Here is a 24978-nt window from a genome sequence, read left to right on the forward strand (position 1 = left end):
TTAAAACATGTATTTTTCCATATATCAGGGGTGCAACTTTGGTTTTAGAAGTGGGGGGGGACATACATTATTTATTTATTTTTATTCTCCAGTTATTTTTATTCTCCACACTTCAAACAGCCTACGCAACCTCTCGGAGGCGTCCGCATGGTCATTAAGCACACCGTTGCCTCGTTTGACATTCCAATTATAAAACTGGGGGTGACAAATATGCAATTTCAGAATGTGGGGGCAATATGATAAATAGACACACCCTATGCATTTTACTAAAATAAACTATATACATTGAGCTTGTCTGATGCTTTAAACTCACTGTTTGATGAAACAAGTCGCAAATGACTCAAGAGGGAGCCAGAGATCAAGATAACCAGAAGAAAAAATCATAACTTGTCCTGACCATCCTCCTCCCGCTCCTACTGGTTTTTGTAGATTCTGCCAATACTCTCCTGAGGTTACTGGTAATAGGCTACATGAGGAGTCTGCAAACTTTCTCATGTAGAATGCTATTTCTACCAATCTGGGTGCCAGTTATTGTTTTCACATGCACATTTTCATGGAACAGTTTTGTAAAATGTATTGTCATGTGGTTAATCAAAATTCTATCCCAATCTAAATGAAAATGATACAAACCTAAAAAAGTTACTTCTATTGCCATCGCCAGCTATGTAAACATAGCCTAGATAAAGCCAACAAATAAAAACATTGCAGCCTAAAGGTAGACAATAAATATTGTGATAAAAATAAATATGCTATAAATCACATTGGCTACACATGGCCTGTCTGCAACAAACTTAAAACATTGTATCAACTATAAACTTGGTCTGGCCTAAAGCTTTTTGCAACATTGTATGAAACATTCTGGGCCCTCAGAATTCCCCACACGAGTGATCTCAGGACAGAGACAGCTGTAGGCTATTTGCACAAGGGATACGAATCAGGTAATCAGGTTGGCCTATTTTATGACGTTTCCACTGGATCAGAGCATTACATTTTTCCCTTTTATGCTGAGTGGTTATCGAAAGGGAGAGAGTTGGAAAGATTTTTCAAATACATTGAGGAATTATTGTCATTCTAAATTGAATCTAAATACAGACTTTGAAGGCTTGCTGTTTGAGGTCTACAGGTGGTGCATTAAGCCAATCAGAAATACTACTAGATCCCCAAATGGGCACATTTATAGGGCTACATTTGCAAGTGGGCCAGGTAGCCTATTGGCCTACTTCTATGTGTAATCAGGTCCTTACTCAGCATTAACAGGAGCGCTCCAAACAAAAGACAATGAATAAATTGATAAAACTCTTAAATGGTATGAAATAAACCAAAACTTGTTTCTCACAAGTGTAACATAGAATGTGCACTCTGCAAACAATGTGTCCAATCACTCCAACAATAAGAACAGTAAAAGACTGGAATAATAACATATTGAATACATTAACAGAGATTACCGTAACCAAACAAACATTGTAGATCAGAAACGATTGGAATTAACGGTACATGTACTACTGGTGTTATATGTACAGTAATGGGGAATTGATAGACACTAACAATCAAATACAAACAATTCACACAATGAAGTTATGAAACAATGAATGTACAGAAACTGGTGGGACAGAGCGCATTCTGGAGAGAGATGTGCATGGTGCAGCCACACTCCCCTTCTTATTGGACTGGAGAGAGATGTGCATGGTGCAGCCACACTCCCCTTCTTATTGGACTGTGCCATCCCAGAGGCCTCCGCAATGGATTAGTTTACTGAGATGGGTGCGAATAAGACCAGTGTCTCATGTGCCATCAGAAAATATATGTATTTGCTCCTGCTCAACAAAAATACATCTTGTCGACCAACAGCCTATCGACTAAAATACATCTGGTCGACCAACAGCCTATCGACTAAAATACATCTGGTCGACCAACAGCCTATCGACTAAAATACATCTGGTCGACCAACAGCCTATCGACTAAAATACATCTGGTCGACCAACAGCCTATCGACTAAAATACATCTGGTCGACCAACAGCCTATCGACTAAAAAATCAACCAGTCGAATAATTGGAGTCAGCCCTGAGAAAAAACACTTGCTCCCATAAAGAGTACCATTTTGGCTTTGGGGAAGAGAGCCGAGTGGAAAACAATGGACGGATGAGAGATGCATCTATATAATGAAAGAGAGAAAGGGTTGGCCATTGAAAATAAGTGTATTTCATAAAAACTTCAACAACAATGTAGCACGACAACCATGTTCCAGGCTTACTGAAACACAAGCCTACATAACAGCTGCACATTTTACATGACAGATGACTACAATGTCTCTTCCCTTGATTACAAGGCTGGCTCATACACTGACTATACAAAAGTATGCTCTTTCCATGACAGACTGACCAGGTGAAAGTTATGATCACTTATTGATGTCACTTGTTAAATCCACTTCAATCAGTGTAGATGAAGGGGAGGAGACGGGTTAAAGAAGGATTTCTAAGCCTTGAGACGATTGAGACATGGATTGTGTGTGTGTGCCATTCAGAGGGTGAATGGGCAAGACAAAAATGTACGTGCCTTTGAACGAGGTATGGAAGTAGGTGCCAGGTGCACCGGTTTGTGTCAAGAACTGCAACGCTGCTGGGTTTCCCGTGTGTATCAAGAATGGTCACCCATCCAAAGGACATCCAGCCAACTTAACACAACTGTGGGAAGCGTTTGAGTCAACATGGGCCAGCATCCCTGTGGAATGCTTTCGACACCTGTAGAGTCCATGCCTCTAACGAATTGAGGCTGTTCTAAGGGCAAATATACTCAGTGTATTTCTCCCATACTATTCAGACATAAATACAGTCCTTCAGTAAAATATACATTTCAGGATGATGTGGAAGGTTTCAGATGATTATGGAGCTGATTGTGTTCCTGATGAATGGTTGCTTGACCATTGAATTTGACCATTTTAATGACAGCAATGTATTGACTGAAAACTAATGAAACTGGTGAGTGTGAGAGGCTGAGGCTGAAATCACTGTAATGTTAATGTGAGATACAGAGCTATAGAATTACAGTAGACTTAATAAAAATTACCTGTCCACAGATATGTGTGTGTTGGTACACCAATGGAAATGATCATTGCTGCATGTGTAGAACACTCCACTGAACCTTGGGAGTCAACCGTGGGAGTCAACCGTGGGAGTCAACCGTGGGAGTCAACCGTGGGAGTCAACCGTGGGAGTCAACCGTGGGAGTCAACCGTGGGAGTCAACCATGGGAGTCAACCATGGGAGTCAACCATGGGAGTCAACCATGGGAGTCAACCATGGGAGTCAACCATGGGAGTCAACCATGGGAGTCAACCATGGGAGTCAACCATGGGAGTCAACCATGGGAGACATGGAGTGACTGAGTCCCAACGCTAATTATGTTGGAATGCATGAAAACTAACCATGGTCTCTGTATGATAGAAACCTTCAAAAATAAGGTGTGCTACACACACACAATGCTACACACACAGTGCCACACACACAGGGCTACACACACACAGTGCTACACACACACACACACACACAGTGCTACACACACAGTGCTACACACACACACACAGTGCTACACACACAGCGCTACACACACACAGTGCTACACACACAGTGCTACACACACAGCACTGCACACACACACAGCGCTATACACACACAGCGCTACACACACAGCACTACACACACACAGTGCTACATACACACACACACAGTGCTGCACACACACAGTACTACACACACAGCACTACACACACACAGTGCTACACACACACAGTGCTACACACACACACATAGCACTACACACACACACAGTGCTACACACACACACACCACTACACACACACAGTGCATCACACACACACATGTACACACACAAAACGAGGCCACGGTGGGCTTTATGACCATGCGGACGCCTCCGAGAGGTTGCATAGTCTGTTTGGAGTGTTTATCCGGAGAATGGAGAATAAAATAATAATAATAATATATGTCCCCCCGACATCTAAAACCAAAGTTGCACCCCTGAAAATATGGAAAAATACATGTTTTAACAAGTTGACCAATTGATTGGTTGAAAGAACAGACAACTTTCAGTCGAACAAGATTTGTTTTAGGTGGGGACACCCCTAGTGTATGCACAAATGAGAGTGTGTGTTCTACACACAGTGCTACACACACACACCAATACACACACACAGTGCTACACACACACACCACTACATACACACAGTGCTACACACATACATGTACACACAGGCACACACTTAAGCCCCTCATTAGGGCATGGATGAGTGTGTGTTGGATGAGAAGGACTCAGGGATATACATGAAAAATAAAGAGAGTGAAAAAAGTGACCTATCAAAGGTCTTTTGACTTTATATCCACTAACCAATGCATTTTTTTTAATAGGTCAACTTGGCCACCAGAGGGATATTTTAAACCTCCAAATTCAAGGTTTACTTTTGTTCAACCAAAAACATCTATCTATGTGATGACGTTGAATCAATGTTGGAAACGGATTCGATTTGCCAAAAGTCATCAACATCAGGGCATTTAGTCTTTTAACCTAAATCCAATGACATGGTGAAATGAGTTGTTGTACATCTAAGTGTAGCCTACACGTCTATGCAATATATGTAGGCCTAATCAACTTGATTATTAGCCGTGTACTTGTCTACAAGGCTGAAGAAATATGCTGCTCCTCATTAAATGTAGGCTATTCTTAACCTTCATTTTCCATCTGTTGCCTGCACTTCCCTTCGCAAACACCAACACTGTGAGATATTAGTCCAGTTAACATTTTGCATGTGTTTTATTAACTTTGATTAACAGATGGTGCCGTTTGACTTCTGTTATGTATGCTCTCATGGAAAAGCGTTTGAACACATCCAACTATGTCAACATTTGTAATTGGCTGATGCAGAATTTGTTACCTGACATGATCACTACTTCCTGGTCACGTTAGCATAGGGCTAAATGTGCCAGGTTATGTAATGGGAATAGCTAACCTGTAGCGTTTCATCACATGCAACTATGTCAATGATTTTAATTGGCTAATCGGCATTTTGAGACAGAACATTTTCGCAAGTATGGACCCATAGGACAGTACCTATATGTCATTACCGGATAATGTTTGAATCTCTCTCTTTCTCTCTCTCTCTTCGTTTTGATCCATAATATTCTCATGGTAAAAGTATGGTAAAACTGGATCCATTTCTGATCCCCCCTGTATCTCTCCCTGAAGTGTGCACTGTATTGGTGTGCAGACTGAGCGTCTACCATGTGTCTTACAGACTGATCCAATGCTTTTAGGAGGAGTGAGGAGGAGTCAACAAGTGCACACTTCAGGGAGAAGTGGGAGAATGGTAATTGGGTCTAGGTGGAGAAGAGAGGAGAGGAGGATGTCTCGGTGTTACCGATGTGATGATTAATATGTAAATCTTGCAGCCCTGTCACTGTGTAGGACATGACCGGCTCAGTGCTGGGTATCGTGTGTGTGTGTGTGTGTGTGTGTGTGTGTGTGTGTGTGTGTGTGTGTGTGTGTGTGTGTGTGTGTGTGTGTGTGTGTGTGTGTGTGTGTGTGTGTGTGTGTGTGTGTGTGTACGAGAAAGAGAGAGCGAAGAATGGGGGGGACTGCCACAAAGCTCCTCTTCATCCAGAGTTTATAGATTCCTGTCCTTCCCTTCCCACTCTGATGCTTCCTTCGTGTTTGTGTGAGTGTGAGTGTGAGTGTGTGTGTGAGTGTGAGTGTGAGTGTGAGTGTGTGTGTGTGTGTGTGTGTGTGTGTGTGTGTGTGTGTGTGTGTGTGTGTGTGTGTGTGTGTGTGTGTGTGTGTGTGTGAGTGCGTGTGTACGCATGCAGTGGTGAACACTACACAGCACAATCCTCTTTCAGGCTCAGACAGCTCCTCAGACCTCAACTGACTCTCTCTCTGTCTATCACACACACACGCACACACGCACACACAGACACACACACACTGCATGCGACGGTTGTTGTGATAGGGGACTAGGAGAGGACAGACGGAGAGGGACAGCTTTTGTTGTCTTTAATGAGGCATCTAGTTGTGTAACTCAATAATAAACCTCAACACTTTCTATCCATCTATCCATCTAAACCTCAACACCTTCTATCATTCTAAACCACAACACCTTCTATCCATCTGAACACCAACACTTTCTATCTATCTAAATCCCAACACTTTCTATATCTATCCCTAGCTAAACACCAACACATTCTATCTATCTATCTATCTATCTATCTATCTATCTCTCTAAACCCCAACACTGTCCATCTGTCTAAACCCCAACACTTTCTATATATTTAAACACCAACACTTTATATATATCTAAACCCCAACACTGTCCATAACTCACCCCCTTCTATCTATCTAAGTCCCAAAACTGTCCATCTATCTAAACCCCAACACTGTCCATCTTTCTAGACCCCAACACTGTCCATCTATCTAAACCACAACCCTGTCCATCTATCTAAACTCCAACCTTTTCTATCTATCTAAACCCCAACACTATCCATCTATCTAAACCCCAACACTGTCCATCTATCTAAACCCCAACACTTTCTATATATCTAAACCCCAACACTGTCCATCTATCTAAACCCCAACACTGTCCATCTATCTAAACCCCAACACTGTCCATATATCTAAACCCCAACACTGTCCATCTATCTAAACCCCAACACTTTCTATCTATCTACACCCCAACACCTTCTATCTATCTAAACACCAACCCCTTCTATCTTTCTAAACCCCAACACCTTCTATCTTTATATATAGCTAAACCCCAACACTGTCCATCTATCTAAACCCCAACACCTTCTTTCATTCTAAACCCCAAAACTTTCTATCCATCTAAAGACCAACACTTTTTATCTATCTAAACAACAAAACTGTACATCTATCAAACCTCCAACAAGTTCTATCTATCTAAACCCCAAAACATTCTATATGTCTCTCTATCTAAACCCCAACACGTTCTATCACTCTAAACTCCAAGACTTTCTATCATTCTAAACTCCAACACATTATATATATCTAAACCCCAACATGTTATACACATCTAAACCCCAACACTGTCCATCTATCTAAACCCCAACCCTTTCTATCTATCTAAACCCCAACCCTTTCTATCTATCTAAACCCCAACATGTTATACATATCTAAACCCCAACACTGTCCATCTATCTAAACCCCAACATGTTATACATATCTAAACCCCAACATGTTATACATATCTAAACCCCAACACTGTCCATCTATCTAAACCCCAACATGTTATACACATCTAAACCCCAACATGTTATACACATCTAAACCCCAACACTGTCCATCTATCTAAACCCCAACCCTTTCTATCTATCTAAACTCCAACACATTCTATATCTCTAAACCCCAACACTGTCCATCTATCTAAACCCCAACACTGTCCATCTATCTAAACCCCAACACTCTCTATATATTTAAACACTAACACTTTATATATATCTAAACCCCAACACTGTCCATCTATCTAAACCCCTAAACTTTCTATATATCTAAACCCCAACACTGTCCATCTATCTAAACCCCAACACTGTCCATCTATCTAAACCCCAACACTGTCCATCTATCTAAACCCCAACACTGTCCATCTATCTAAACCCCTAAACGTTCTATATATCTAAACCCCAACACTGTCCATCTATCTAAACCCCTAAACGTTCTATATATCTAAACCCCAACACTGTCCATCTATCTAAACCCCAACACTGTCCATCTATCTAAACCCCTAAACGTTCTATATATCTAAACCCCAACACTGTCCATCTATCTAAACCCCAACACTGTCCATCTATCTAAACCCCAACACTGTCCATCTATCTAAACCCCAACACTGTCCATCTATCTAAACCCCAACACTGTCTATATACAGTGCCTTGCGAAAGTATTCGGCCCCCTTGAACTTTGCGACCTTTTGCCACATTTCAGGCTTCAAACATAAAGATATAAAACTGTATTTTTTTTGTGAAGAATCAACAACAAGTGGGACACAATCATGAAGTGGAACGACATTTATTGGATATTTCAAACTTTTTTAACAAATCAAAAACTGAAAAATTGGGCGTGCAAAATTATTCAGCCCCTTTACTTTCAGTGCAGCAAACTCTCTCCAGAAGTTCAGTGAGGATCTCTGAATGATCCAATGTTGACCTAAATGACTAATGATGATAAATACAATCCACCTGTGTGTAATCAAGTCTCTGTATAAATGCACCTGCACTGTGATAGTCTCAGAGGTCCGTTAAAAGCGCAGAGAGCATCATGAAGAACAAGGAACACACCAGGCAGGTCCGAGATACTGTTGTGAAGAAGTTTAAAGCCGGATTTGGATACAAAAAGATTTCCCAAGCTTTAAACATCCCAAGGAGCACTGTGCAAGCGATAATATTGAAATGGAAGGAGTATCAGACCACTGCAAATCTACCAAGACCTGGCCGCCCCTCTAAACTTTCAGCTCATACAAGGAGAAGACTGATCAGAGATGCAGCCAAGAGGTCCATGATCACTCTGGATGAACTGCAGAGATCTACAGCTGAGGTGGGAGACTCTGTCCATAGGACAACAATCAGTCGTATATTGCACAAATCTGGCCTTTATGGAAGAGTGGTAAGCCATTTCTTAAAGATATCCATAAAAAGTGTTGTTTAAAGTTTGCCACAAGCCACCTGGGAGACACACCAAACATGTGGAAGAAGGTGCTCTGGTCAGATGAAACCAAAATTGAACTTTTTGGCAACAATGCAAAACGTTATGTTTGGCGTAAAAGCAACACAGCTCATCACCTTGAACACATCATCCCCACTGTCAAACATGGTGGTGGCAGGGACAGGGAAGATGGTTAGAATTGATGGGAAGATGGATGGAGCCAAATACAGGACCATTCTGGAAGAAAACCTGATGGAGTCTGCAAAAGACCTGAGACTGGGACGGAGATTTGTCTTCCAACAAGACAATGATCCAAAACATAAAGCAAAATCTACAATGGAATGGTTCAAAAATAAACATATCCAGATGTTAGAATGGCCAAGTCAAAGTCCAGACCTGAATCCAATCGAGAATCTGTGGAAAGAACTGAAAACTGCTGTTCACAAATGCTCTCCATCCAACCTCACTGAGCTCGAGCTGTTTTGCAAGGAGGAATGGGAAAAAATGTCAGTCTCCCGATGTGCAAAACTGATAGAGACATACCCCAAGCGACTTACAGCTGTAATCGCAGCAAAAGGTGGCGCTACAAAGTATTAAGTTAAGGGGGCTGAATAATTTTGCACGCCCAATTTTTCAGTTTTTGATTCGTTAAAAAAGTTTGAAATATCCAATAAATGTCGTTCCACTTCATGATTGTGTCCCACTTGTTGTTGATTCTTCACAAAAAAATACAGTTTTATATATTTATGTTTGAAGCCTGAAATGTGGCAAAAGGTCACAAAGTTCAAGGGGGCCGAATACTTTCGCAAGGCACTGTATTTAAACACTAACACTTTATATATATCTAAACCCCAACACTGTCCATCTATCTAAACCCCAACACTGTCTATATATCTAAACCCCAACACTGTCCATCTATCTAAACCCCTAAACTTTCTATATATCTAAACCCCAACACTGTCCATCTGTCAAACCCCAACGCTTTCTATATATTTAAACACTAACACTTTATATATATCTAAACCCCAACACTGTCCATCTATCTAAACCCCAACACTGTCTATATATCTAAACCCCAACACTGTCCATCTATCTAAACCCCAACACTGTCTATATATCTAAACCCCAACACTGTCCATCTATCTAAACCCCTAAACTTTCTATATATCTAAACCCCAACACTGTCCATCTATTTAAACCCCAACACTGTCCATCTATCTAAACCCCTAAACTTTCTATATATCTAAACCCCAACGCTGTCCATCTATCTGAACCCCAACACTTTCTATATATCTAAACCCCAACACTGTCCATCTCTCTAAACCCAACACTGTCCATCTATCTAAACCCAACACTGTCCATCTATCTAAACCCCAACACTGTCTATATATCTAAACCCCAACACTGTCCATCTATCTAAACCCCAACACTGTCTATATATCTAAACCCCAAAACTGTCCATCTATCTAAACCCCTAAACTTTCTATATATCTAAACCCCAACACTGTCCATCTATTTAAACCCCAACACTGTCCATCTATCTAAACCCCTAAACTTTCTATATATCTAAACCCCAACGCTGTCCATCTATCTGAACCCCAACACTTTCTATATATCTAAACCCCAACACTGTCCATCTATTTAAACCCCAACACTGTCCATCTATCTAAACCCCTAAACTTTCTATATATCTAAACCCCAACGCTGTCCATCTATCTGAACCCCAACACTTTCTATATATCTAAACCCCAACACTGTCCATCTCTCTAAACCCAACACTGTCCATCTATCTAAACCCAACACTGTCCATCTATCTAAACCCAACACTTTCTATAAATCTAACCCCCAACACTGTCTATATATCTAAACCCCAACACTGTCTATGTATCTAACCCCCAACACTGTCCATATATCTGAACCCCAACACTGTCCATCTATCTTAACTCCAACACTGTCCATCTATCTAAACCGCAACCATGTCTAACTATCTATCTATCTATCTATCTAAACTCCAACACTTTCTATCTCTCTATATATCTAACTATCTAACCCCCAACACTGTCCATCTATCTTAACTCCAACACTGTCCATCTATCTAAACCGCAACCATGTCTATCTATCTATCTATCTATCTATCTATCTATCTATCTATCTATCTATCTATCTCTCTATATGGGGTGGCAGGGTAGCCTAGTGGTTAGAGCGTTGGACTAGTAAAAAAAATCAAATCAAATCAAATCGAAGTAAGTAATCTAGCTAACAATTCCAAAACTACTACCTTATAGACACAAGTGTAGGGGGATAAAGAATATGTACATAAAGATATATGAATGAGTGATGGTACAGAGCGGCATAGGCAAAATACAGTAGATGGTATTGAGTGCAGTATATACATATGAGATGAGTATGTAAACAAAGTGGCATAGTTAAAGTGGCTAGTGATACATGTATTACATAAAGATGCAGTAGATGATATAGAGTACAGTATATACATATACATATGAGATGAATAATGTAGGGTATGTAAACATGATATTAGGTAGCATTATTTAAAGTGGCTAGTGATATATTTTACATAATTTCCCATCAATTCCCATTATTAAAGTGGCTGGAGTTGAGTCAGTGTGTTGGCAGCTGCCACTCAATGCTAGTGGTGGCTGTCTAACAGTCTGATGGCCTTGAGATAGAAGCTTTTTTTCAGTCTCTCGGTCCCAGCTTTGATGCACCGGTACTGACCTCGCCTTCTGGATGATAGCGGGGTGAACAGGCAGTGGCTCGGGTGGTTGTTGTCCTTGATGATCTTTATGGCCTTCCTGTGACATCGGGTGGTGTAGGTGTCCTGGAGGGCAGGTAGTTTGCCCCCGGTGATGCGTTGTGCAGACCTCACTACCCTCTGGAGAGCCTTACGGTTGTGGGCGGAGCAGTTGCCGTACCAGGCGGTGATACAGCCCGACAGGATGCTCTCGATTGTGCATCTGTAGAAGTTTGTGAGTGCTTTTGGTGACAAGCCGAATTTCTTCAGCCTCCTGAGGTTGAAGAGGCGCTGCTGCGCCTTCTTCACGATGCTGTCTGTGTGGGTGGACCAATTCAGTTTGTCTGTGATGTGAACGCCGAGGGACTTAAAACTTACTACCCTCTCCACTACTGTTCCATCGATGTGGATAGGGGGGTGTTCCCTCTGCTGTTTCCTGAAGTCCACAATCATCTCCTTAGTTTTGTTGACGTTGAGTGTGAGGTTATTTTCCTGACACCACACTCCGAGGGCCCTCACCTCCTCCCTGTAGGCCATCTCGTCGTTGTTGGTAATCAAGCCTACCACTGTTGTGTCGTCCGCAAACTTGATGATTGAGTTGGAGGCGTGCGTGGCCATGCAGTCGTGGGTGAACAGGGAGTACAGGAGAGGGCTCAGAACGCACCCTTGTGGGGCCCCAGTGTTGAGGATCAGCGGGGTGGAGATGTTGTTGCCTACCCTCACCACCTGGGGGCGGCCCGTCAGGAAGTCCAGTACCCAGTTGCACAGGGCAGGGTCGAGACCCAGGATCTCGAGCTTGATGACGAGCTTGGAGGGCACTATGGTGTTAAATGCCGAGCTGTAGTCGATGAACAGCATTCTCACATAGGTATTCCTCTTGTCCAGATGGGTTAGGGCAGTGTGCAGTGTGGTTGATATTGCATCATCTGTGGACCTATTTGGGCGGTAAGCAAATTGGAGTGGGTCTAGGGTGTCAGGTAGGGTGGAGGTGATATGGTCCTTGACTAGTCTCTCAAAGCACTTCATGATGACGGAAGTGAGTGCTACGGGGCGGTAGTCGTTTAGCTCAGTTACCTTAGCTTTCTTGGGAACAGGAACAATGGTGGCCCTCTTGAAGCATGTGGGAACAACAGACTGGGATAGGGATTGATTGAATATGTCCGTAAACACACCAGCCAGCTGGTCTGCGCATGCTCTGAGGGCACGGCGGGGGATGCCGTCTGGGCCTGCAGCCTTGCGAGGGTTGACACGTTTAAATGTTTTCCTCACGTCGGCTGCAGTGAAGGAGAGTCCGCATGTTTTAGTTGCGGGCCGTGTCAGTGGCACTGTATTGTCCTCAAAGCGGGCAAAAAAGTTATTTAGTCTGCCTGGGAGCAAGACATCCTGGTCCGTGACGGGGCTGGTTTTCTTTTTGTAATCCGTGATTGACTGTAGACCCTGCCACATACCTCTTGTGTCTGAGCCGTTGAATCGAGATTCTACTTTGTCTCTATACTGACGCTTAGCTTATTTGATTGCCTTGCGGAGGGAATAGTTACACTGTTTGTATTCGGTCATGTTTCCGGTCACCTTGCCCTGATTAAAAGCAGTGGTTCGCGCTTTCAGTTTCACGTGAATGCTGCCATCAATCCACGGTTTCTGGTTTGGGAATGTTTTAATCGTTGCTATGGGAACGACATCTTCAACGCACGTTCTAATGAACTCGCTCACCGAATCAGCGTATTCCTCAATGTTGTTGTCTGACGCAATACGAAACATATCCCAGTCCACGTGATGGAAGCAGTCTTGGAGTGTGGAATCAGATTGGTCGGACCAGCGTTGAACAGACCTCAGCGTGGGAGCCTCTTGTTTTAGTTTATGTCTGTAGGCAGGGATCAACAAAATGGAGTCGTGGTCAGCTTTTCCGAAAGGAGAGCGGGGCAGGGCCTTATATGCGTCGCGGAAGTTGGAATAGCAATGATCCAAGGTTTTTCCAGCCCTGGTTGCACAGTAAGGTTGCAAGTTCAAACCCCCGAGCTGACAAGGTACAAATCTGTTGTTCTTCCCCTGAACAGGCAGTTAAACCACTGTTCCTAGGCAGTCATTGAAAATAAGAATTTGTTCTTAACTGACTTGCCTAGTTAAATAAAGGTTAAAAAAATTAAAATAAATCTATCTATCTAAACTCCAACACTGTCCATCTATCTAAACCCCAACACTTTCTATCTATCTAAACCCCAACACTTTCTATCTATCTAAACCCCAACACGTTCTATATCTCTCTATATAAACTTTCTATCTCTTTATCTAGCCCCAACACCTATCTATCTAAACCCCAACACTTTCTATCTATCTAAACCCCAACACTTTCTATCTATCTAAACCCCAACACTTTCTATCTATCTAAACCCCAACACGTTCTATATCTCTCTATATAAACTTTCTATCTCTTTATCTAGCCCCAACACCTATCTATCTAAACCCCAACACTTTCTATCTATCTAAACCCCAACACTTTCTATCTATCTAAACCCCAACACCTATCTATCTAAACCCCAACACTTTCTATCTATCTAAACCCCAACACGTTCTATCTATCTAAACCCCAACACTTTCTATCTATCTAAACCCCAACACTTTCTATCTATCTAAACCCCAACACTTTCTATCTATCTAAACCCCAACACGTTCTATCTAAACCCCAACACGTTCTATCTATCTAAACCCCAACACTTTCTATCTATCTAAACCCCAACACTTTCTATCTATCTAAACCCCAACACTTTCTATCTAGTTCTCCCTCTATTCTTTTAAACAGTGTAATATGGAGATACTTTCTTTCTTCCCCTCCTTTTCTGTATTCCTCTGCTCATGTTTTCCATTCTGTCATTTCAGATGTACAACAGGGCATCGCCATGGATACGGGCATCTGCTGCGTGAATGCAGAGGGGTCGAGGACTGTTGCACACACACACACACACACACACACACACACACACACACACACACACACACACAACGTGTAACCACAATCAGCGGTCTCTGGCAGCAGTTTTAATTCCTAATTATTGACAAAGGCAGGCACTAACATGGGCTGTTGATAGATTCAACCCCTGTGATGGATGAAAAGTCCCTACTTTTAACTTGAGTCAACTTTTTGTCATTTTAGTGCACACTTTTTTTTTTGCGCACGATTAATCGCATTGTTTGAAAGCGTTCAAAATATACTGACAACATTGAAAAGACATACTCTATACAGCTAAAAACAACAATGTGAGGGCAAAACAAGTTGACATCGAGGTTAAAGAAAGTGTTCTTTATCAATTTACCAGATTTTGCTTACCCTTACTTTGGACAAAATCAATAAATCAATATTATTGTAATGCTTTTTGTAGACAAATCTTAAAGGTGCACTGAGCAGAAATCGCTCCGCCATTTCTTGGTTGCAAAAATTGTAATAGTTTGCCTAATTTCAGTTTATGTGCAAAACAAGCAAGTATAGCGTAGGGAATCATTGTACCATATAGATTTGCTATAACCCAAAAGACTGTCTTTTCAGCTGTTTGAAGCTGGTGTACAAAACAAAAAGTTAAAAATGCTAAAAGTACATTTAAGAACGGGAAGCATAGAAATTGTGCACATAGAACAGATCTGCCGCTTATTAGACCTGCTTTCAATTAGAATGATAGCTCTATTACTCACATTTCTATGAGAATTTGGTCGTGGCCCAAAAAGTTACATATTGCAGTTTGAAATTAAAGCTCAGTCTGAGCAAATTATGAATTTGCAATTAATCGGGATTAATCACAGCAAATCCTCCTATTAACTTGATTACATTGTTTTGTCATTTATCCTCTCTAATGAAAAGACAATAAATAAACATTTGCACTGAATATGGCTTTACTTCTGTTTGGAATTTGAAGCCAGGACATATCTTTAAATGTAGACTATGGACTATTTATCTGTCATTACAGGCCTTTAATGTCAGGTATGTGGGTGTGTGCGTGTGTGTGTTTGAGAAAGAGAGAGAGGCATGCAGATTGGTACTGAGAGGGAGGAGAAAGAGATCAGGGCAGAAGAGGAAGAAGAGACCCAGCACATTGCGGGGTTCGGTCGAGAGAGGCATGACATACGGACCGTAGAGAAACCCACCACACTGACCCTCACAGTGCGCCTTGAGGAGAAAAACAAGCAGCGCGTCACATCTAGAAGATCCCTGCTGCGCGAGCACAACTGTCGCGGTGCAGATCGAACGTCGACCACCACCCAACTATTCTCCTCGTGCATCTCCCGTTAGCAGTTCTCTCTGGACGGACCGGCTCTGCCTGGCTGTGTGGAGCCATGCCACCATGCCGTTACCGAATCGGTGCCCTGCCAGCGCTGCTCTGTCTCTGTATCGGTATGATTTGGACCGGCGTCGCGGCAGAAACACAAGGTAACGATGCTGAGTTTAACTTTCTGACTGGTGTGCGCGCGCGCGTTTTTGCCCTAAGCGCCTAACACATTGGGCTGAGTTGAATGTATGAGGTTACCCCCTGGCTCCTATCCAGCATGAATGACTATCACAACTTTGGTTTGTCTGTTTGTCTATTCTGCTGGTGAAGGCTAAATAGCGTAGGCTACATAAATAAGACTATTCGCGTTTTCCAATTATAATCATGATACGAATCTTAATTTTAGGGTGGTATGCTAGTATAATTCCTGTTTTAGCACTTTATATGACATTGGCCATATCATGTGCTTAGACCGTTAGGCTAGAGGAGGTAGACAAGATGGTCTAGGAGCTAGACCTAGGCTACTGTTGTTCTGGTCCTGATGATAGAGCTTGTTGTTACAGGCTGTGGAATAGCCTACAGTAAATCGTGACGAGTGGGAGAGAGACAGGCACAAACAACACAACACACACGACAATTAGCCTATCCAATTGTTGTTTGTCAGAAAAAAAATGTCTAATGCGCTTGCGTTGTGTGTGACAAATCTTATAAAACATGTACTGATTTGTGGGGTTGCAGCAACATGATCTGCACCTCCACAACGGGTGTGTGTGTGTGTGTGTGTGTGTGTGTGTGTGTGTCAGGCATTCTATGACCCTCCACAATCCTGCTAACTGATTGTCAGACAGAAATATAGGACTGTTTCTCTGCTGTTGATGTTCTCTATTTATTCTAAATGTTATTACTATCTCTTGTGCTCTCTCTCTGTCTCTCTCACTCACTATTTACTTCTCTCTCAGTTCATGGGCTACAGTAATACATTATTATGTGTTTTGTCTTCAGAGGGGCTGTTAGGTATTCCTCTTCATTTGCTGATAGGCTCTGTGTTCTGTAGCCTATAGCTGATATTGTCTTCTAGTCATCACAGACACCCACTGACCTGGCTGCCATGAAACTGGCTCTAATACGTTCATTGTATCACCACACACACTGATTGATGCCCAGGCTGCTGTGTGTGTGTCTGTGTGTGTGCACACTGTTTCTGAGAAATTAGCTCTGTCCTCGTACACGTACAGATATTTTATCGGAAGTATATTGTGTGTTGTTATTAGACCTTGTTATGCCGGTTGACCGTGTCTGTAACGGGCTGGGACACAGAGGTCTGGCCTCTCTGTGACCGCTGGACTATACAGGGTAGGGAGGACATTAGATGGAAGCTGGCACGTTATTCTCTAGCCAGCACTTCTTTCATCTATTTCTCTCTTCTTCTCTTTCTACTCTTCTCCTGGCATTACATTCGCTCCCACAGTTTCTGTCCTCTTTGCCTCCCCTCTATTATCACCTCCTCCCCTCTCCCCTCCTTTTCTCCCCCTTTATTCCCTTCTCTCTCATACACCCCTCTCTCCTCTCCCCTCTCTCCTCTCCCCTCTCTCCTCCCCTCTCTCCTCTCCCCTCTCTCATCTCCCATCTCTCATACGCCCCTCTCCCGCTTTCATACTCACCTTTCCCCTCTTTCATACTCACCTTTCCCCTCTCTCATACTCCCCTTTCCCCTCTCTCGTACTCCTCCCCCCCCCCTCTCCTCTCCTCTCCTCTCCTCTCCTCTCCTCTCCTCTCCTCTCCTCTCCTCTCCTCTCCTCTCCTCTCCTCTCCTCTCCTCTCCTCTCCTCTCTCATACTACCCTCTCCCCTCTCTCATACTACCCTCTCCCCTCTCTCATACTACCATCTCCTCTCTCTCATACTCCTCTCCCCTCTCTCTTCCCCCTCTCCTCCCCTCTCTCCTTTCTCATACTCTCATCTCCCCTCTCTCATACTCCCCTCTCCCCTCACTCCTCTCTCATCTCCCCTCTTTCATACTTCCCTCTCCCCTCTGTCATACTGGCCTCTCTCCTCTTCTCTCTCCTCTCTCCTCTCCCTCCTCCCCTCTTCCCTCTCTCCTCTCCCCTCTTCCCTCTCCCCTCTTCCCTCTCTCCTCTTCCCTCTCTCCTGTCCCCTCTTCCCTCTCTCCTCTCCCCTCTTCTCTCTCCTCTCTCCTCTCCCCTCTTCTCCTCTCCTCTTCCCTCTCCCCTCTTCTCTCTCCTCTCCCATCTTCTCTCTCCTCTCCCCTCTCTCCTCTCCCCTCTCCTCTCTCCTCTACCCTCTTCTCTCTCCTCTCCCCTCTTCTCTCTCCTCTCCCCTCTTCCCTCTCTCCTCTCCCCTCTTCCCTCTCTCCTCTCCCCTCTTCTCTCTCCTCTCCCCTCTTCCCTCTCTTCTCTCTCCTCTCCGCTCTCCTCCCTCTCCTCTCCGTGGCAGGTTGTCTGCTCTCTTCTCTGTAAAACTCACTCATCCATAATTCGTCTTTCTCTTCTCATCAGATCACCTCTTATTTTTCCTCACCATTTTCTCTCATTCGCCAGAGGCCCTCCCTTCACCATAGTATACCATTGACAACTGTGTGTGTGTGTGTGTGTGTGTGTGTGTGTGTGTGTGTGTGTGTGTGTGTGTGTGTGTGTGTGTGTGTGTGTGTGTGTGTGTGTGTGTGTGTGTGTGTGTGTGTGTGTGTGTGTGTGTGTGTGTGTGTGTGTGTGTGTGTGTGTGTGTGTGTGTGTGTGTGTGCGTGTGTGTGTGTGTGTGTCCAGGATGATCAGTTCTGGCTGACTTTGTGTTTGTAGGGATGCTGCTGACACTATTCCACAATAGAAGCAATTAACTGCAGCTTAACTGTGTGGCTGAGCTGCTCTGAACCCAGCCCAATCCGTGCGCCGTGTGAACTGTCAGGAGTTTTGTGTTGGGCTGTCTCTTCCCCTGTTTTTTCCTTGCTGCTGTTGTTGTCCTGACTAAGTGTCTGTGCATTGATGTTTCCACAGCTTTAGCCCAGCCTCTACTAGGGTCGGGATGATGACAGAACAGAAGTTTGTATCAGGATAACAACAGTGACATTACTGGTCCCACTGCTCCATATCTGACCGTGTGGATTACACGTCCTAGGATTCACACTCTCCTCTCCATGACATGGCATTAAAACTAGTACTTTAGTTTATTTACTAAATATTTTCTTAGCTCTATTTTCTTAAAACTGCATTGTTGGTTAAGGGCTTGTAAGTAAGCATTTGACTTGATTTGATGCTGTGGCTTGTCTAGATGTTAAAAAGGACCAGAATGGGCAATAACTACCCTAAGCTATTTTAGCCGTTAAAGTTAGGAGTCAGTGGTTAGAAGCACATTTATGCACAGTATAAGGTGCAGTAAGCCCATTCTAACTGGGCCCAGTTTAATACTAACTGTCACCTTAGGGCCAATGGCTGTGAGTTGAGTTTGAGGTTCCAGTTGATTGACACGATCAGGATAGTTTCCAGCCCAGCTTTTTATACAGCTAATATTTCATCTTCTCTTTGCTTCATCCCTCATCACCATTATCTGAACAGACCCCTCATCTGTCTACCCTTCATTACAGAGTTCCATTGAAGAGCCTGCCTGGTCCCGTTCCAGAGAATGTGTGCGTGTTCGTGTGTGATGATAAGAGAAGGTAGAAGCAATACTCAGAGTGATGCCGATAGCGACGTCTGTCTGGCATAATGTTAAATGCAGGGGCTTGCGATCCACCCCCATTTACATTTTTCATATTTTGTTGCCTTTCAACCTGGAATTAAAAGGTTGTATCATTTGATTTACAAAACATGCCTACGACTTTGAAGATGCAAAATATTTTTTATCGTGAAACAAACAACCAATAAGACAAAAAAAATGAAAACTTGAACATACATAACTATTCACCCCCCCAATTCAATACTTTGTAGAGCCACCTTTTGCAGCAATTACAGCTGCAAGTCTCTTGGGGTATGTCTCTATAAGCTTGGCACATCTAGCTAATCTGATTTTTGCCCATTCTTCAAGGCAAAACTGCTCCTGCACCTTCAAGTTGGATGAGTTCAGCTGGGGTACAGCAATCTTTAAGTCATATCACATATTCTCAATTGGATTGAGTTCTAGGCTTTGACTAGGCCATTCCAAGACATTTAAATGTTTTGCCTTAAACCACTCGAGTGTTGCTTGAGCAGTATGCTTAGAGTCATTGTCCTGCTGGGAGGTGAACCCCCATCCCAGTCTCAAATCTCTGGAAGGCTGAAACAGGCTTCCCTCAAGAATTTCCCTGTATTTAGTGCCATCCATCATTCCTTCAATTCTGACCAGTTTCCCAGTCCCTGCCGATGAAAAACATCCTCATAGCATGATGCTGCCAACACCACGCTTCACTGTGGGGATGGTGTCCTCGGGGTGATGAGAGTTGTTGGGTTTGCGCCAGTCTTAGTGTTTTCCTTGATGGTGTCATGACGTTGGCCTGGGGGTAGATTTATGACAGGCATAAATACCTCTTCCCCCCTTTTTCCTCTTTCTACCCTACTGATGTGAAATTTAAAAACCCCTTGGTTAACATAGAGATTCTGGATACATCAGAAGGTGGGGGGAAATTAACTATATTCTGGTAATCCGACCAACTGAACATATGCGGTGGTACTTAATGAACATGATGTCAGTTCGGTTGTCATCTGAGACATTCTCCTCAATGATAGGAGGACATAAACTCTACAGTGGAAAGTCTACATTACAGACATTATCGGATTCACATGGAATTGTTGTTCAATTTAAATGTTACAATTATTGGTGAAGAGATGAAATGTAATTTTAGCTTCCAAATGAGAGATTTGGGTTTTCATAAGGTTAGCGCTCTCCCTTCCTATATAAAGCCTTGATGAAAATGTAACCTTCTGTTCCAAGTACGTGAGGTCTGAGGCCTCTGCGTTAAAAGGACTAACATGTCAACTACAGAACTAAGCCAATCTCAGCGTGAGCTTTGGTTGCGAATGGTATGAACATTGAACTCTAATTCACTACAGAGGTGATACCTCCTAGCCATTGAGTTAGCAACAGCAGCTGCAAACGTGGGCTAGGAAAGAACAGACAGAGTATTCTGTCTACCAAACAATGACGTTACTACAACGTATCCAATTGACCACCAGAGACATTCTTCAAAGGACAAAGGACTCGGTTTGGCAATACGGCCTTCCATCTACCACCAACCTACCGAAGCACAGCTCAGAGTAAATATTTATTGCATTTTCCTTTTCCAAATGGGTGGTAATTTAGAATGCATAAGATACTGTATTTACGATAGCACAGCTTCTCCCTTTGTCCCTCAGTCTTCCCTCTCTTTGACTCAAACCCAGCCCCTTTTCTTTTGTGTAACCAGCTGTCATATCTGCTCCGTCCGCTAGGGACGTTTTCCTTTATGACGTAATTGGTAATCACGGTATTCGTTCTTTGTATGTGTGATTAGTTAGGTATTTAGTAAATGTTAAGGGATTTTTATGAATAATGACAAAATTATGTATACATTGAAATCAGAACTATAACTAAACAGAATACTACTATGTTACTGTATGGATGTATGAATCTTATTATAATCATAATACTGAATGTAATGTGTGTAGTTTTCATCCAGAATTAGAAGGACTGTCTGTTCCTTGTTAGAAACGAATGGAGTTATCGTCAGACCGGCTGCAATATTGTGTTCCTTACAGGATATCCTGTCTCTACCCGGGGAGGGGATAGACCTTGGGCTAGTAATAGATTATTTAACAGGTGGTAGACAATGTGGGAAGGCTTGTGAATTATACTGCCATTGTATCGGAGTGGAGGAAGGACATTTTAAAACCTATGATGTCATTTTTTGTGTATAACCTGATGTATATTGTACTATGGGCAGTACTCTCGAGAATAAACGCTATTGATTGATTTTGAGACTTGGTCTCTGTCCATTTTATGCAAATAAGTATCTTACAAATTCTTAGAAATGGGCAGAGTGTTTTAATTTAATTGGTTGATGAACATATAGGAATGAAATTCTTTTAACAGTAAATTAAGAGTTTATTCGGAAGATAACAGCTCTATTACTATTCTTTTGTGGTGCCCGACTCTCTAGTTAATTACATTTACATGATTAGGTCAATCAGGTAATATTAATTACGGAGAAACGATTTTATAGAATAGCATGTCATATCACTTAATCCAGCATAGCCAAATGGCCAAAAAGCTCAATTTTAGTCTCATCTGACCAGAATACCCCTTCTTCCATATGTTTGGGGAGGTTCCCACATGCCTTTTGGCAAACACCAAACATGTTTGCTTATTTTTCTCTTTAAGCAATGACTCTTTTTCTGGCCACTCTTCCGTAAAGCCCAGCTCTGTGGAGTGTACAGCTTAAAGTGGTCCCATGGACAGATACTCCAATCTCCGCTGTAGAGCTTTGCAGCTCCTTCAGGGTTATCTTTGGTCTATTTGTTGCCTCTCTGATTAATGCCCTCCTTGTCTGGTCCATGAGTTTTGGTGGGCGGCCCTCTCTTGGCAGGTTTGTTGTGGTGACATATTCTTTCCATTTTTTAATAATGGATTTAATGGTGCTCTGTGGGATTTTAAAAGTTTATGATATTTTTTTATAAACCAACCCTGATTTGTACTTTTGTCCCTGCCCTGTTTGTAGAGATCCTTGGTCTTCATGGTCCCACTTGCTTGGTGGTGCCCCTTGCTTAGTGGTGTTGCAGACTCTGGGGCCTTTCAGAACAGGTGTATACAGTTGAAGTCTGAAGTTTACATACACTTAGGTTGGAGTCATTAAAACTTGTTTTTCAACCACTCCACACATTTCTTGTCATCAAACTAGAGTTTTGGCAAGTCATCTACTTTGTGCACAACACAAGTAATATTTCCAACAATTGCTTACAGACAGATTATTTTGAATAATAATTCACTGTATCACAATTCCAGTGGGTCAGAAGTTTACATACACTAAGTTGACTGTGCCTTTAAACAGCTTGGAAAATTCCTGAAAATTATGTCATGGCTTTAGAAGCTTCTGAGGCTAATTGACATAATTTGAGTCAATTGGAGGTGTACCTGTGGATGTATTTCAAGGCCTACCTTCAAACTCAGTGTCTCTTTGCTTGACATCATGGGAAAATCCAAAGAAATCACCCAAGACCTCAGAAAAAATGGTAGACCTCCAGAAGTCTGTTTCATCCTTGGGAACAATTTTCAAATGTCTGAAGGTACCATATTCATCTGTACAAACCATAGTATGCAAGTATAAACACCATCATACCGCTCAGGAAGGAGACGCGTTCTGTCTCCTAGAGATGAACGTACTTTGGTGCGAAAAGTGCAAATCAATCCAAAAACAACAGCAAATGACCTTGTGAAGATGCTGGAGGAAACAGGCACAAAAGTCCTATATCGACATAACCTGAAACACCGCTCAGTAATGAAGAAGCCACTGCTCCAAAACCACCATAAAAATTTCAGACTACGGTTTGCAACTGCACATGGGGAAAAGATTGTACTTTTTGGAGAAATGTCCTCTGGTCTGATGAAACAAAAATAGATCTGTTTGGCCATAATGACCATCGTTATGTTTGGAGGAGAAAAGGGGAGGCTTGCAAGCCGAAGAACACCATCCCAACCGTGAAGCACGGGGGTGGCAGCATCATGTTGTGGGGGTGCTTTGTTGCAGGAGGGACTGGTGGAAAATCATGAGGGAGGAAAATTATGTGGCTATATTGAAGCAACATCTCAAGACATCAGTCAAGAAGTTAAAGCTTGGTCGCAAATTGGTCTTCCAAATGGACAATGACCCCAGGCATAATTCCAAAGTGGCAAAATGGCTTAAGGACAACAAAGTGTTGTGGCCATCACAAAGCCCTGACCTCAATCCCATAGAAACATTGTGGGCAGAACTGAAAAAGCATGTGCGAGCAAGGAGGCCTACAAACCTGACTCCATTACACCAGCTCTGTCAGGAGGAATGGGCCAAAATTCACCCAACTTATTGTGGATAGCTTGTGGAAGGCTACCCGAAACGTTTGACCCAGGTTACAATTTAAAGGCAATGCTACCAAATACTAATTGAGTGTATGTAAACTTCTGACCCACTGGGAATGTGATGAAATAAATAAAAGCTGAAATAAGTAATTCTCTCTAGTATTATTTTGACATTTCACATTCTTAAAATAAAGTGGTGATCCTAACTGACCTAAGACAGGGAATAACTTGGATTACTTGGATTAAATGTCATGAATTGTGAAAAACAGAGTTTAAATGTAGTTGGCTAAGGTGTAAGTAAAGTTCCGACTTCAACTGTATATACTGAGATCATGTGACAGATCATGTGACACTTAGATTGCACACAGGTGGACTTTATTTCACTAATTATGTGACATTTGAAGGTAATTGGTTGTACCAGATCTTATTTAGGGGCTACATAGCAAATAGGGTGAATAAATGCAGTTGAAGTCAGAAGTTTACATATACCTTAGCCAAATACATTTAAATTCAGTTTTTCCACAATGTTCTGCAGTGTCAAAGAACAATGTGGCATCTACACTAACGCTCTGAACAAATCAAAACTGAAATGATTCTATAGAACTCAGATTCCATCTAAACTGTGGGGATATAACTGTTATTGTGTGATTTTTCTACTTCTCGACATCCATCACCTCAAAAATTGTTTGGTGGAAAAGCCCACCATGACTATAAATCAATTCATCCTGCTGGAACTATCCCGCTGGCTCTTTGTTGCTACGCACCAGATATCAACTCATCTGGCCTTTGGAACACAGAAGGTCTGATTGGAACATAGCTGTTGGGAGTTTTAGAAACTTAAGTCTGCCTGTGAGTATGGAAGAGAAGAGAGACAAGATGAGACAACTGAGCGGCGACGAGGGGAGACAGAGAGGAAGGGAGAGATGGGGAGACAGAGAGGAAGGGAGAGATGGGGAGACAGAGAGGAAGGGAGAGATGGGGAGACAGAGAGGAAGGGAGAGATGGGGAGACAGAGAGGAAGGGAGAAATGGGGAGAAGGAGAGGAAGGGAGAGATGGGGAGACAGAGAGGAAGGGAGAGATGGGGAGACAGAGAGGAAGGGAGAGATGGGGAGACAGAGAGGAAGGGAGAGATGGGGAGAAGGAGAGGAAGGGAGAGATGGGGAGACAGAGAGGAAGGGAGAGATGGGGAGACAGAGAGGAAGGGAGAGATGGGGAGACAGAGAGGAAGGGAGAGATGGGGAGAC

At 42.7% G+C, this 24978-nt stretch overlaps 1 protein-coding gene across 1 annotated transcript in view; it reads left to right on the top strand.

Moving 5' to 3' along the window:
- Positions 1 to 15476: 15476 nt before the first annotated feature.
- Positions 15477 to 24978, top strand: part of LOC109868483 (seizure 6-like protein) — a 56609-nt gene continuing 47107 nt past the window's right edge. Inside the window, exon 1 of the mRNA XM_031802651.1 lies at positions 15477 to 15882. Within this exon, the coding sequence (XP_031658511.1) occupies positions 15789 to 15882 (94 nt within the window). The 5' untranslated portion in view covers positions 15477 to 15788. The remainder of the gene's footprint in view (positions 15883 to 24978) is intronic.

Source organism: Oncorhynchus kisutch, linkage group LG23 (genome assembly GCF_002021735.2).
Source record: "Oncorhynchus kisutch isolate 150728-3 linkage group LG23, Okis_V2, whole genome shotgun sequence".
NCBI lineage: Eukaryota > Metazoa > Chordata > Actinopteri > Salmoniformes > Salmonidae > Oncorhynchus > Oncorhynchus kisutch.